This window comes from Dryobates pubescens, chromosome Z (genome assembly GCF_014839835.1).
Source record: "Dryobates pubescens isolate bDryPub1 chromosome Z, bDryPub1.pri, whole genome shotgun sequence".
In the NCBI taxonomy this organism is placed as follows: Eukaryota; Metazoa; Chordata; class Aves; order Piciformes; family Picidae; genus Dryobates; species Dryobates pubescens.
The window spans coordinates 3029252-3043639 of NC_071657.1; the positions used below are offsets into that span (position 1 = coordinate 3029252).

At 49.6% G+C, this 14388-nt stretch overlaps 1 protein-coding gene across 4 annotated transcripts in view; it reads left to right on the forward strand.

Moving 5' to 3' along the window:
- Window positions 1–14388, forward strand: part of TDRD7 (tudor domain containing 7) — a 53767-nt gene that overhangs the window by 12175 nt on the left and 27204 nt on the right. For all 4 annotated transcript variants that reach the window (XM_054178884.1, XM_054178886.1, XM_054178887.1 and 1 more), the window contains 2 exons: window positions 5755–5840; window positions 6987–7204. In XM_054178884.1, coding sequence (XP_054034859.1) covers window positions 5755–5840; window positions 6987–7204 — 304 coding nt within the window. The remainder of the gene's footprint in view (window positions 1–5754; window positions 5841–6986; window positions 7205–14388) is intronic.

The following is a 14388-nucleotide window of genomic DNA, read 5'->3' on the forward strand; positions in this document are numbered from 1 at the left end:
CCATCATTTCTCTTTCTGGGTTGTTTTGAGCTGCCCAGGGCCATCAGCTGATGGTGGTGAGCAAGTGTTTGCTGGTCCCTCATTGTGGCTGGGCTGAGTCCCTGGAGCTGTGATTGTGGTGCTAATCCCCTGGGGGTCAGTGGGCTGGGTCAGAAGTGAGCCTGTCCCTGAATGGAGGTGTCAGTGGGTGCTGCTTCCACAGCAGAGTGGCAGCTTCATGCTGCCTGGTGCCTGCTGTTTCTGGAAGCCCTGCAGAGAGCAGGTGTGTGCTGCCCCAGTGTCCTGTGTGAGTCCTGGGGGTGTCCTGGGGGGGGTGCCAGAGGGGAGGGGAAGATGGGCTGGGAGCAGTGGTGAGAGCAGCAGGCAGCTCAGCTTCTGTGGCTGAGAGCAAAGAGCTTTCCTGATGGCTGGTGGCAGTGCCTGGGAACCTTGCAGCTGCTGCAGAAGGGGCCCTTGGCTCTGGCAGTGCTCTTGGGGTCACTCTGTTTGGGAAGCTCCCCATGATGCCTGTTCCAGGTGGATCTGCTGGGGGGACAGGGCCCCTCTCAAGGGTAGGAGCTGCTGCTGGTGTCCATGGGCAAGTCAGGCTGTGCCTGTTGGCTGTGGCCAGGCAGAAGTGTGGAGAGGCAGCTGGAGATGGCAGCAGGAGCCATCCAGAGGCAGGGGAGAGGAGAGTGGTGTGAGGAGCAGTGAGGAAGCTGGAGGAGCTGGCAGTGGCCTTGTGAGGAGTGGTTAAAGGGCAGGGAAGGGAGGTGTGTGGTGAGCAGCAGGTGAGGGGAGTGAGGCCTGAGAGGAGTGGGGGAGCTGGAGATGAGCCCCTGCTGCACCACAGCTGCTAATGCTGTGAGTGTGGACTGAGCTAACCCCTGTTCTGCTGCTCCAGAGCCAGCTGGGGGGAGCTGCAGGGGAGGAAACCTGTCCCCAGCTCTCTTGAGAAGGCTGCTGCACAGAGGAGGGTAGGAGATGTCCATAAGTCTTCTGTTTCCTGTGTTTGCAGATGGGTTGGGTTTTTTGAAGTGCCACTTGTGAAAAGGCAGAGATCTTCTGTCTCAGGACAGGCAGAGCAGTTCTTGACAAGTTAGTTGCTCTTCTCCTGGTTTTGGCTGGGAGAGGAATTCATTTTTCACCAGAAGTGAGAGAGGCCCAGGAGAGCTAACCTAAGCAGCTGGTGGGATGTTCAGTCCCACACTGACATCGTGTCCCCTAAGTAAGGAGAGGGGTGACACAGACAGGAGAGAAGGCTTTTGGCTAGGTTGGCACTCTTCATCAGAGCATTTTTTTCTCCTGATTCTCCTTCTCATTCCACAACTTTTGTTGTATTTGAAGCTTTGTAGGGCTTGAAATAAAATTGGGTAGATGTCAGCCCTCTTCTGGCTCTTCCAAAGGGGCACATTTCATCTTGGATTGTCAGCTTTGCTCCTTTGGCAGCTTCCCCTGAGATCCTTTCAGGTAGCAATGTTGTTCTGCCGTTGTCTATAACTGCTGTACTCAAGAGGAGAAGCCACAGGTGAAGTGTGCTTTAGCTGAAGTAGTTGTGGAGAAGGAGGCATCTTGTGCTGCTGCCAAGGGTCCAGATACTGTCCTGTTAGCTAGGGGACACATTAGAGGGAGGGTTCATGAAGAAGAGGATCATATCCTGTTTAAATGTAAGGCTGTCAAGTGGCCTTTGTGACTGGATTGATTTGTTTCAACACTTGTTTGGCCAGTTCAAAGCAGGACTGGCCAGTGTCCCTGCTGCTGAGGATGTTTTGTGCCCCCAGAGCTGCTGTGGTTGCTTTGGGAATGGCAGGAGGGAAAGCTGCTTTGAGCTGGGAGGTCCTGACCTCAAAGCAGTGTGGCGAGGGGTGGAGGTGTGAGCAGCATCCCCACAAGTCCTGGGCTCCCACCAGCCTCCCAGGCAGCTGGCACAGACTGAGGGAAGCAGTGCCAGCCTGTGCCTGGGATTGTGGCTGGGTGATCCCAGCACAGTGTTGACTGGGAGAAGGCCTGCAGGTGACACAGCTTGTCTGGGCCTCATTTCCCAGTCTGGGTCATTTCCCAGTCCTGGCCTGATCTGTGCTATTTGCCTTGGCAAGATGTTCTCCCAGTGACAGAGTTTGTCTGGGTGCTGCCCTGTCTTGGTGTTCCACCCAGCATTTTGTAGTGAAATCCCACAGTGGGGCTGCAAATGGCAGCTCCCTTGTGGCTACCAGAATCTGTGTCCCACCTCTTTACTGCTCCCTGGTGTTTTGCTAAGAGATTTTCATGACCACATTGCCCCACTGCATGGTTTTGTGTGGAAGGGAAACAGGCTGTTTGTCCTCCTTGGCTTGTCACACCCAGATGACATGGTGGAGCTGCTGAAGGTAGCTGCAAGGTTGTTTCCTGCTGCCTTCTCAGGCCCTCTTGCAGATACTGTTAGAATAGAATTAACCAGGTTGGAAGAGACCTTTGAGATGAAGTCCAACACCATCTAATCAACTAAACCATGGCACCAAGTGCCTCATCCAGTCTCTTCCTAAACACCTCCAGTGAAGGTGACTCCACCACCTCTCTGGGCAGCACATTCCAATGGCCAGTCTCTCTTGCTGGGAAGAACTTCTTCCTAACATCCAGCCTGAACCTTCCTGGCACAGCTTGAGACTGTGTCCTCTTGTTCTGGTGCTGCTTGCCTGGGAGAAGAGACCAACCCCCACCTGGCTACAACCTCCCTTCAGGTAGTTGTAGACAGCAATAAGGTCTCCCCTGAGCCTTCTCTTCTCCAGGCTAAGCAACCCCAGCTCCCTCAGCCTCTCCTCACAGGGCTGTGCTCCAGACCCCTCCCCAGCTTTGTTGCCCTTCTCTGGACACTTTCCAGCAAGTCAACATCTTTCCTAGACTGAGGGGCCCAGAACTGGACACAGGACTCAAGCTGTGGCCTAACCAGTGCTGAGCACAGGGCACAATGACCTCCCTGCTCCTGCTGACCACACTCCTCCTGATGCAGGCCAGGATGCCATTGGCCTTCTTGGCCACCTGGGCACACTGCTGGTTCATGTTCAGCCTACCATCAACCAGCACCCCCAGGTCCCTCTCCACCTGGCTGCTCTCCAGCCACTCTGACCCCAGCCTGTAGCACTGCCTGGGGTTGTTGTGGCCAATGTGCAGAACCTGGCACTTGGATGTGTTCAATCTCCTGCCCTTGGACTCTGCCCATCTGTCCAGCCTGTCCAGGTCCCTCTCTTGCAGTATCTGAGGCTGTCTTTGTAGCATCACTTGGTAAGTTCACATCAGAAACACACTGCTGTGAAACTTCAAACCCACAGGAGGTGGGAGAGACCTTGCTTGTAAGGCCAACTGCAGAGACCCTTGAAGCTGGACAGAATGGCATGGCTGAGAAGTTTTGAGTCCTGATGACTCCCTTGCTTGGATGAGCAGGCAGCATCCACTGGTGGCCACCATCTGGTTCCTCTCCTGAGACAGCACTGCCCAAGGGCCAGAGAGCAGAGCTGAATGTGCCTTACCAATGAGTATGTCTTCCCTTTGCTCCAGAACAGTGATCTGTGGGGGTGAAATGCTAACTGTCTGCTTGGCTACAGCTTCACATGGGGGCTTGGCAAGGCTGCAAGGCTGGTCAGGCGTTTGAGAAGGGCCAGGCTGCTCTTTTGTTCTCTTACTGCTGCCTTGGCTGGGAGGCCTCTTGCTGGGAGCAGTTTCTAGCAGCTGAGGAGCACTTGCAAGTGTGACATTCTGTGGGACAGCACTTGAGAGAAGAATTTGTTTAAACACTGTAGACAGGAGTATCCACAAACAGACCTTGAGGTCCTGAGGTGTAGTTGCAGGTATTTCCCTGAAGACAAATACTTCTGGGAGACTCTGATGTGGCTACCAAGAAAGAGCATAAAGCATCATCATGTTCAAAGGACCAAGTGGAGAGGGTGATTGTAGAAAATGTAAGACCATCAACTGTATTACTAGGCCTGGTAGTAGGCCAGGTAATACATAGGCTGGTTTAAGTTGGAAGGGGCTTTAAAGATCATCTAGTTCTAACCTCTCTGCCACCTGGGCTGGGACACCTTCCACTAGACCAGGTTGCCCATCCAAACTGACCTTGAAGACTTCCAGGGATGGGGGATCCACAGCTTCTCTGCAACATGTTCCAGTGCCTCACCACCCTCACAGTAAAAGAATTTCTTTGTTACATCTAGTCTAAATCTACCATATTTCAGTTTGAAACCACTACCCCTTGTCTGATGACTATGCTCCCTGAAATATGGCCCTTCCACAGCTTTCCTGTAGGCCCCTTTTAAGTACTGAAAGGTCACACTAAGTCTCCCTGGAGCCTTCTCCAAGCTGAGTAGCTCCAACTTTCTCAGCCTTTACTCACAGGACAGGTGCTTCAACTCTCTAATCACCTTTGTGGCCTCCTCTGGCCCTGCTCCAACAGGTCCCTGTCTGTGCTGTGCTGAGGGCTCCAGAGCTGCCCCAGCACTGCAGGGCAGGGTCTCGGCAGAGCCCAGCAGAGGGGCAGAATCCCCTCCCTGCCCCTGCTGCCCACACTGCTGGGGATCAGCCCAGGACAGGTCTGGCTCTGGGCTGGCAGCACTCAGTGCTGCCTTATGGCCAGCTCTGCATCCACCAGCACCCCCAAGTCCTTCTCCAGAGGGCTGCTCTCCAGCCCTTTACTCCCCACCCTGGATTGATGCTGAAGATTGCACTGACCCAGTCACTGGACCTTGTACTGGGCCTTGTCAAATCTCAATCTCATAAAGCTCCCATGGGCCCACCTCCCAGTCCTGCCAGGGTTCCTCTGGAGGACATCCTGTCCCTCAGACTTGCCAACCACACTGCACAGCTGAGTGGTGCTGGCAAACTTGTGGGTACACTTGATACCACTGACAAAGGTGTTCCCAACTGTGCTGGTCTCAGTGCCAGCCCTTGAAGAAAGATTCAGTATTCGGTATCACTAAGGTTGGAAGAGACCTCAAAGATCATCGAGTCCAACCTGTCACCACAGACCTCATGACTAGAGTAGGGAGGACACTAGTGCCCACTGCAGGCTTGAACTCACGACCTTCCCCATTAAAGGTCTTGTGTGCTACCAACTGAACCACATGGTCTCCAGTTGGACCTGGAGCCATTGACCACAACTCTGCAAGAGTGACCATTCAGCCAACCCCTTAGGCACCAAGTGCTCCATGTCTTTCCTACTTAACATTCAAGGATGTTGTGCAGGACTGTGTCAAATGCTTTGCACAAGTCCCAAGTGGATTGCATCAGCTGCTCTTCATCTCTGTCAGCCTCTTGTAGGAGGCCAATGCTGATGTCTTTTCACTGTGTGTTTTGTTTCTCACAATCATAGAATTGTCAGGGCTGGAAGGGACCTCAAGGCTCAGCCAGTTCCAACCCCCCTGCCATGGGCAGGGACACCTCACACTACAGCAGGTTGCTCACAGCCACCTCCAGCCTGGCCTTCAAAACCCCTAGGGATGAGGCTTCCACCACCTCCCTGGGCAACCTGTGCCAGTCTCTCACCACCCTCATAATGAAAAACTTCTTCCTAACCTCCAATCTGAGGATGAATCATGAGATAATGAGAAAAAGCTGGAAACCACCTGTTGATCTGTTCAGTAACTGCTGATCAGGTGGTCTTCCAAGCCAGGACATTGTGAGTACTGTAGGTCTTGACTGCTGGGAATACATGAAATACATTTTATGTGTAGGCCTTGTACACAGGCAGGAGTGCTGCCCAGAGCCAGCAGAATGCTTTAAAGCCATTTTCTTTCAAACTTTTAGATCTGAGAAGAAACCAGCTGTCCCATCACGATTTCCAAAGGAGTTGCAAGTCCATCTCTCCAGAAGCTCTTCCTTAGATTCCAGTGGTATGTTTGCCCTTTTGTTTTTCCCTTGTTGTTTACTACTCATCTCAAATTTGGTGTTAGCTTAAGAAGAGTCCATCTTGGTGCTTGTTTTGAATGAAGACAGGTTTGGGTCTTTGAGTGAACTATCTCACTACTGATTTCATGGTGCTGGAGAAATGTGTGTGTTTACTTCTCTGCCTCGCTGTCGTCAGGTACTAACTGTTAAAGCCAAGCACAAAGCTAGTGTGAGTAGATTGAGGAGGAGTATGCTTGAATTTCACTGCCAGGATAGGGATCTGGTGCAGGAGAGTGAAACTCTGGCTTCCAGGAGTAAGCAGCTGTGGTAGTTTGGCCACTGCCACAGCAGCACACTAACCTAGCTGTCCAGAAAAGACCCTTGTGGTGTTCTGGGCTCTCTGCAGTTGTGCTGTTGATGGGCTTGCCAAATCATGGAATGGGTTGGGTTGGAGGAACCCTTAAAGATCAGGAGAGGTTGCTTTCTTTGAGACCTGGCAGGCTGATTTGTGAAGCTTCAGGTCTGGCAGCAAATGCACTCCTCCAAAAGGTGGAGAGTAGAGATGAGGAAGCAGGCAAGCTCCAGTGATGGGAACAGCCAACTGGGGTAACGACTGCCTTGCTCCTACACACAGTGCATGGAGTAGCACACAAAGGCTGGGTGCTGGGTGCAGCACATGTTTTAGAATGAAAAGCAAATCATTGGTCTGGTTTGTACCTCTGAATGAATACAGAAGAACACCTTTGGGTGTGCTGCTGTATCTTGGTGCTTGTACTCCTAAAGAAATGATCTTCTGTCCTTCTCGGGACGCTGCCTCGGTGCAGCCTCTCAGCAGGAGCATGGCTGAGGGTTCTGTAACCTCTTTCAGGATCCCTTCAGAAGAAAACATTTAGCAGTGCCTTATGAAAATAACTGCAGTGATTGGAAATTCAGCTTCAGGTCAATAACTAAACGTCTTGAGGTTTCCCATGGCTTGCTCCAACAGAAAAGTGACTGAAACAGCCATGCTGGGTGGGACAGCTGCATGGTAGAGTTGATGTTATGCTGGCAGCTTCCATGTTTAATTTTTAAGTAGGTAAGTAATCATCTGTTTTTCTCTTTGCTGAGAAGGCTATGTTTACTTCAAGGTTGTCTGGTTTTTTGTTTGACAGAACACTTGAATGCCTCCCCTGGGAAGACACAAACCTCTGTCTCTGGCCCTTCTGCCGCCCGTATCGAGGAGGTTCAAAGCCGCATTGCGGAGATCCTGAACAAGTGCAGCAGTGGTGTCTGGGTGTCAAAGGTTCCACAGATATACAGGGAAATGTACTGGGAGGAGCTCAGCACAGCAGTGCTCCATCAGCTGGAGAACTGGCCTCATGTCTGCACAGTAAGTACTGAGTGATGACATTGTTGTGGAAGATGTACCCTGCAGGTTCCTGAGTGTTCGTCTGCCAAATGTTGTTTTACGTGGTCCTGCTTTTCCTTTCACAGTCTGTAGCAGTGGAGAGAGACATCCCAGCTCCCCCTTTCCCTAGACTGTAACAATGGCTCTTCAAAACAGCACCCCAACAGTTGCTTGTTTTGAGGTCAGCCTCAGTGGCCTCTTGGAGCAGGTGCTCCAGGTTGCTGAGAGAGTATCATAGAATCAGTCAGGGTTGGAAGGGACCACAAGGATCAGCTAGTTCCAACCCCCCTGCCATGGGCAGGGACACCCCACACTACATCAGGCTGGCCAGAGCCTCATCTAGCCTGGGCTCAAACACCTCCAGGGACAGGGCCTCAACCACCTCCCTGGACAACCCATTCCAGGGCTTCACCACTCTCATGGGGAAGAACTTCCTCCTCACATCCAGCCTCAATCTCCCCACCTCCAGCTTCATTCCATTCCCCCTAGTCCTATCACTACCTGAGATCCTGAGCAGTCCCTCACCAGCCTTCTTGTAGTCCCCCTGCAGATACTGGAAGGCCACAATGAGGTCACCTCGCAGCCTTCTCTTCTCCAGACTGAACAGCCCCAACTCCTTCAGTCTGTCCTCATAGGAGAGGTGCCACTTTTTAACTGTCTTCAACACTGACAAACCCAAACAGCAGCTAATGGTACTTGCTTTTCATGATGTTTCATGGGTTATTTTTTTCCCCACTGCATTTTATGCTTTTCTCTGTTGGTGGGTTTGTCTCTTCTTAAATCTGTAAGATACCAGCAAAACCAGTGTGAACAGTCTCAGATCTGTCTGTTGTTATCTTTCCATAGGCTTTTTTACAGGTTTTTTCTCACATCTTAAGTCCAGGTTATGTAATTTTGCTTATGGTACAATAATAGGTGCAATGTTGGAGGGAGAGATTACAGCTCAGCCCCTTCCTGCCCACCCACAGTGTCTGGTACCTCTTAGTCAGCAGAAGGATGCTTGTCTTTCATATTAGGATCTGGTATCAGGCTGAGCCTCCACTTAGAGGAGGTGGGTCATGTCACTTGCCATCACCACTGGGTTCAGGGTCTAAACCACTGCTGTGCTTTTCCTTCTTCCTCTGTGGTTCATTTAGGGTATGGTGACACTTTGCTTCAAGGTTTTTTTTTAGCTTCATAGGCCAGTTATAAAATCATAGAATGGTTTAGGCTGGAAAAGACCTTTAAGGTCATCAAGGCCAACCCTTAACCCAGCACTGCCAAATCCACTGCTAAACCATGTCCCTCAGCACCACATCTACATGGCTTTTCAAGCCCTCTAGTGATGGGAGCTCCACTACTGCCCTGGGCAGCCTCTTCCAGGGCTTGACAACCCTTTTGGGGAATAAATTCTTCCCTAAACCTCCCCTGGTGCAACTTGAGGACATTTCATCTTGTCCTATTACTTGTTACCTGGGAGAAAAGACCAATCCCCCACCTCACTTGAACCTCCTTTCAGGGTGCTGTAGAGAGCAGGTCTTCCCTCAGCCTCCTTTCTTTACTCCAGGCTGAGGAACCCCAGGTGCCTAAGCTGCTCCTCACCAGACCTGCATCAATGGACACTTTCTCCTTCATCATCATCTCTCAAACTGTGGTACTAGAAGGATATTGAAGTTCTGCTTGAAGTGACTTTTCATGTACATGCTGCTCAGTATTTTCTTGTGCAGCAACTTCAAATGCCAAAACCACCCAAACAAGATATGGGGGTTCACTGAGATTAAACATTTTGCTTTTCAGGCATGACCATTTCATGTGTTGGTGGTGTTCTAACACAATCTCAAATGCATTTGTGGTATCTTGCTGCAGAGATCAGTTACATGTGCAGACAGCAGGAGCTTGCTTGGGTGATGTGCGATCAGCTCTTGTGTTATCCACCGAGCAAGCTGTTACTAAACATAAGGCTTTGTAGCCAGAGTTACTGAATTCAGGCAGCAAATTTTAGTCCATTTTTGGTAGCTAATACTCCAGACAAAATGTTACTGTTCAGCCAGGACCTTCAGGCTGTGCTCACTGTCCATGTGCTTGTTCTTTGCTCAGTCTGCCGCCTTCTTTCTAGCAAGTAAATAAAGTCACTTTAGTGTAAGTAAGCAGTCATTAAATCCATGGAGACATTGTCATATGGCAGGCACAGCACAACAGCAGTCAGAACTATCAAGTTGTCTTGGCACAGTCAGTCTTTGAGGGCCACTGTTAATGAGCCTGTAAAGCCAACCTCAGCTTCCTATCTTACGTAAACCATAGCTGTGGCTCTGGCATGGAGGTGTTTGAACTGGGACCTTGTCTCCTCTTGAAGGCTACCATACATCTTAATTATAATCAGTGCTCATTCCTGGTTCAGTTTGTCTGCAAGAGTACAGCTCTCTAGATCCTTTGAAGTGCCAGAGGGCTGACTGTACTCTTCAGTATCAGGAGAGATGCTTCCATGACTAATTCCTGCATTACTTCTGCCTTGTTGAGTGCTTACACTTGGAGTGTCTGCCAGCCTCAGAAGAGAACAAAATGCCTGGTGTTTCTCTCAGTACCTTCTTAAAGAGATATGCTCATGTTGAATGCATGCTCATCAGCAGTAGATTAGTTACAAACCAGCAGGCAATAAACCTTGCTAGATGCTTTCAGCATCTCCAGGCTCTTCACCTGAGCAACTCTGCTGGTGACAGTGTTCACTTCTGAACAGCTCACATCCCTAAACTCTTCTCTGAAAGGGAGGAATTTAACTTTTGACTTCTGGGAAATTCTCATTTCTGTGTTTAAGTTACAACCACCAGTAATGGAAATGTTTCCTACATCCTGAGGTGAAGTCTCCAAAGATCACTGTCAGTTGCAGGGTGACAGTCTTTGCTTTGAGTCTTCACCTTTCAGGCAAGAGGACCTACTAGAGGATCAAGGCTAACCTGTTACCTCCCCTCTTTAGGTGAGCTTTCTTGAGCATCTTGCTTGTAGCAACATATTTTGCACAGCTAAATGCAGAAGTACAAAGTAATTAGGTAGTGGCTGGCACTCACAGGTTATAGCCAAGCCTTAATGAGCAACTGGCTGAGAATAAATATGCTCTCACCACCCTTATATAATACCCAGAAAGTCTTTGCTGTCCAGACAGGCTTCACTCAGGAGAAGATGATTCTGCTTCCCCAGCTCTGTTGGTCAGATCTGTTCTGTCTCCATCAGGATTAGTGGTTTGGTAAAAATGGTGACTGGCAATGACTCTCCTACCTTTCTGGGGGTTTTTGTCATAGCAGAATCTTCTACTTTTGATTATTTACTTAGTTAATAATCCCCACTTTAGCCATCCTACTTCTGTCTCATTTCTTCTCTTTTGAAACCTTGTTCTCACAAGTCCTCCTCACTACAAGAAAGATGTCAGTCCCCAGACTGGCTGGAAAGGAACACCTGTGGAATAATTACATACAGGCAGGTTCAATCAGGGCCTTATAAAAGTTGTACTGGGTCAGGACAGAGATGTTCCTAGTCTGATGCCCTACTTGACAGCAGCAGGTACCTAGGAAAAAGCAGGATTTTTGAAGTAAAGCATCCAAATTTCTTTACATGTGACATCTACAGATACAGAATCAGAGAATGGTTTGGGTTGGAAGAGGCCTTTAAAGATCATCTTGTTCCAACCCCCCAGCCATGGCCAGGAACACCTTCCACTAGCCCAGGCTGCTCAAGGCCCTGTCCAGCCTGGCTTTGAATACCTCCACAGAGGGGACATCCACAGTCTCCCTGGATGACTTGTTCCAGTGTCTCACCACCCTCACTGTAAATAATTTCTTCCTAATGTCCAGTCTAAATCTCTCCTCCTTTAGTTTAAAACCATTGCCCCTCATCCTGTCACCATAAGCCCTTCTAAAAAGTCCCTCCCCAGCTTTCATGCAGCCCCTTTCAGGTACTGGAAGGTTGCTGTTAGGCTTCCCCAGAGCCTTCTCTCCTCCAGGCTGAACAGGCCCTATCTCTGTTCTTGGGGGAACTGGATACCACATACCACTACATCTGGCAGCTGTGTTTTTAATATTCAGAGTGGATTAAACAGGTGTGCTCAGAGGAGAAGATTGCCATAGTAACCAGTTGGATTCCTTGAGCAAGTTCAGCTATGCCAGTGTTCTGCTCTGAGGGAAGAAATTTCTGTGCTATGATTAAGCTGTGTGAAGCAAAATTCATCATTCCAAACAGAAAAACAGACTAGAGAGAAGTAAAAACTCAGCTGTAATTATACACAGTAGATAGTGTGTGTTCTTATGAGCTGAAATGTACTTTGCACAGGGAGGAGATACAATCATGGAATTGTCAGGGTTGGAAGGGACCTCAAGGATCAGCCAGTTCCAACCCCCCTGCCATGGGCAGGGACACCTCACACTACAGCAGGTTGCTCACAGCCACCTCCAGCCTGGCCTTCAAAGCTTCCAGGGATGAGGCTTCCACCTCCCTGGGCAACCTGTGCCAGTCTCTCACCACCCTCATGGGGAACAACTTCTTCCTAACATCCAATTTGAATCTCCCCATTTCTAGTTTTGCTCAATTCCCCCCCAGTCCTATCACTCCCTGACACACTAAAAAGTCCCTCCCCAGCTTTCTTGGCCCCCTTCAGATACTGGAAGGTCACAATAAGGTCTGCTCAGAGCCTTCTCCTCTCCAGACTGAACAACCCCAACTCCCTCAGACCCAGAGGATCATAGGAGAGGCAGGCTCTCATGGCTGGTGGTATGTATCAGTAAAAGCTTGCAGAGTTTTACACAAGCCCTACAGACTGTCTCCTGCAGATGAGCCTTAGCATTATGACAGCTTCCTTCTTCCATGCTTGGTGAAGAAATCAGTTTGACTTGACAGTTTGCTTTAGCAGTGTTTCAGTACCAGGCACACTGCCAGTAGCCATTTAGAATGGAGCTCAGTGAACAGAAGACAATGTTCTGCCTAAAATTTACCCAGATGTGTTGTCTGTAACACAGCACAGGGCAGAGTGCAATTAGTCTCAGTCATCTCTGAGAAGATGGTGTCACAGTGCACGTGGACAGGAGCCACTTGAGGATGCAAGATCCAGAATAGCTTTGCTGCCCAAGCACAGTGCTAGAACAGGCTGTGTAACTCAAGTCTTAATCATGAGTGGTTTGACTGCATCTTCCCTTGTTCCTGCTTCACTTGCCCTTGTAACTAGTTGTGAGTAAAACCTTGCACTAAAAGTCAGTGTCAAAACCATGAGGAACTGTGGAGAGTATGTGTCAGGTAATCAAGTGGGAGGGCAAGGAGGAGGGTGGGTAAGAAGGGGACAAGCTAGAAACACTCCTGAGCTTCACAGGGTTGGACCATTCCAGCCCTGAGCACTGGATGAAATTGAACAGGGGATATCTTGCTACTCAGGATCCTTGGTCTACCATCAAAAGAAAAGGCTATTAAATAAAATACCTTTAAAAATCATTTTTCCTTGTCTTAGTATTGTAGGAGGCCTGCAGGTGTTTGAGGTAGTTCTTATGTCCTGATAAACTGACATTCAGTTGAAATTCAGAAAAACCTCAGCCAGTTCTGATCTTGCAGAAGCATTTCTGAATTGCTGAGGTTGGAAAGGGCCTCTTGAGATTACCTGATGCACCCCCCTTCCATGGGCAGGGTCTCCATGAGGAGTTTGCCCAAGGTTGTATCAAGTTGTGTTTTTAATGACACTCTGCAGCCTTTCTGGGCAGCATATTCCAGTCCTGTTCCTGTCAAGTTCCAACTCCACAAGCCTTTGAATGTATCCTTTTGGCATTTTTAGGGTAAGAAGTTAGCTTCCTATGCAAAACAACTGATTGCATGTTGGACTAGAAGCTGTTGAAAGCCAGAGTGGATCCCAAGGATATAAGCTATAACTGGATGACATAAGGACCCTTGGACCTACTTCAGACAGGAGCTCTTGAATCATAGGATCAATAAGGTTGGAAAAGACCTCAAAGATCATCCAGTCCAACCTGTCACCCAACATCTCATGACTACTAAACCATGGCACCAAGTGCCACATCCAGTCCCCTCTTGAACACCTCCAGGGATGGTGACTCCACCACCTCCCTGGGCAGCACATTCCAATGGCCAACAGCTCTCTCTGGGAAGAACTTTCTCCTCACCTTGAGCCTAAACTTCCCCTAGCACAGCTTGAGACTGTGTCCTCTTGTTCTGGTGCTGGTTGCCTGGGAGAAGAGACCAACCCCTTCCTGGCTACAGTCTCCTTTCAAGTAGTTGTAGACAGCAATGAGGTCTCCCCTGAGCCTCCTCTTGTCCAGGCTAAAAAACCCCAGCTCCCTCAGCCTCTCCTCATAGAGCTTTTGCTTGAGGCCTCTCCCCGGCCTCATTGCCCTTCTTTTGGAGGCACAGGAACAGGCTGTGCCCATGTGCTGAGAGATGAGCTGCCAGGGAAGGCAACCAGGCTGGCTGGGCAAGCAGCTCCTGACACAGTTAAGGGAAAAAAAGAGGCTGTATCACCTTTGGAAAGGGGGGGGAGGCAACTCAAGATATGTTTAAGGATGTTGTTAGATCATGTAGGAGAAAAATTAGAGAGGCAAAAGCCCAGTTAGAACTCAAGCTGGCCACTCAAGCTGTGAAAGACTATAACAAGCATTTTTATAAAGATATTAATGCTAAAAGGAGGGGCAAGAAGAACCTCCACTCCTTACTGAACCTGGAGGGGAACATTGCAACTAAAGATGAGGAAAAGGCTGAGGTTCTAAATACCTTCTTTGCCTCAATTTTTAACAGCAAGGTAGGAGTTCAGGACAAGTGGCCTCCTGAGCTGGGTGATGGGGTCAGGGAGCAGTGTAATGCCCTGGAAATCCATGAGGAAGTAGTTTGGGACTTGCTGAGCCACTTGGATCCCCACAAGTCCATGGGACTGGATGGGATCCATCCCAGGGTGCTGAGAGAGCTGGCAGATGAGCTGGCTAAGCCACTCTCCATCATTTTTCCACCAGTCCTGGCTCACTGGAGAGGTCCCAGATGACTTGAAGCTGGCCAACGTGGTGCCCATCCACAAGAAGGACCGGTTGGATGAGCCAGGGAATTATAGGCCTGTCAGCTTGACCTCAGTGCCAGGGAAAATTATGGAGCAGATCATCCTGGGGGCAATCACTGCACACCTGAAGGATGGCCAAGGGATCAGGCCCAGCCAACAT